The sequence below is a fragment of the Monoraphidium neglectum genome (assembly GCF_000611645.1).
Source record: "Monoraphidium neglectum strain SAG 48.87 unplaced genomic scaffold scaffold00239, whole genome shotgun sequence".
NCBI lineage: Eukaryota > Viridiplantae > Chlorophyta > Chlorophyceae > Sphaeropleales > Selenastraceae > Monoraphidium > Monoraphidium neglectum.
The window spans coordinates 34677-35718 of NW_014013389.1; the positions used below are offsets into that span (position 1 = coordinate 34677).

Here is a 1042-nt window from a genome sequence, read left to right on the forward strand (position 1 = left end):
ATGGGGGCGTCCAAGCCTTTCTGGGAAGATCCCACGGTATCGGGCATAAACCGGCGTGCTGCGCACGCGCCGCTGCGCTCATTCCCATCCGCGGCAGCTGCCGTGCAGTACTATGCACGCCCGCTGCCCGCGGACGACCTGTTCGCGCCCTGCCCGCGCGTGGCGATGCTCAGCGGGCGGCCCTGGAGCTTTAAGGTCTTCCCGCGCGCCGGGGACGTCCCAGATGGCTTCTGGGAGCCGGGTTTCAACGATTCGGGGTTTGCAGAGGTGCGGACGTGGCACTGGCAACGCCAGCGCGGCGGGCCGCATTACCGGTCATACAGCCCGTCGGGCGCTTCCCACAGCGCCCCTCTTGCCACGGCGCATCAAGGCCGGCAGAGCTCGCCTTTCCGTCGACTGAGGCCCCTTTGGATGCCGATAAATGAGGTCGCGGGCGCCCTCCATGGCCCCATGCCTACGGTGTCCGTGGAGAGGCAAACCAACCCTGCTGCCCCCCCCCCCCTGCTGCCTCCCCTCCGCCTCCCGGATCAGATCCCCGTTCCCAGCAGCTGGGAGTGCGAGGGTCACGGCACCCCAATCTATACAAACTTTGTATATCCGATTCCCGTTGACCCGCCACGGGTGCCAGAGGCCAACCCTACGGGTATCTACCGCCTCAGCTTCCGGTCGCCTGCCACCCTCCGAGGCTACAGGTGCGGAAGCGGCAACAGCAACAGCAGCGGCAGCTGCGGGCAGCATCGGCAGCGGTAGCGGCAGCAGGGGCAGCGGCAGCGGCAGCAGGGGCAGCAGCCGCGGGCAGCAGCCGCGGCACCAGCACGGAGCAGCCACAGCAGCGGAGGCGGCGGCAACAGCCAACAGCAGCGGCAGCAGCGGCAGCAGCAGTGGGAGCGACGGCATCAGCGGGCAGCAGCGGCGGCAATGGCATCAGCAGCGAGACATCTCATACTCTCGGCGCTGGATGCATCCGTTCGGGACCTCCCCAAGACTTCTCACCCCGCCCACACCCCGGCCACCGCTGGCGACCCTCTGCCCGCCCGCGGCC

General features: G+C 68.8%; 1 protein-coding gene across 1 annotated transcript; it reads left to right on the forward strand.

The window, feature by feature from the left end:
• Window positions 1-267, forward strand: MNEG_2187 (hypothetical protein; the record flags this gene model as incomplete). Its single annotated transcript, XM_014049341.1, has 1 exon — window positions 1-267. A coding segment is annotated over one exon (267 nt), but the record flags the coding sequence as incomplete, so codon positions are not given.
• Between the last annotated feature and the right edge of the window lie 775 nt (window positions 268-1042).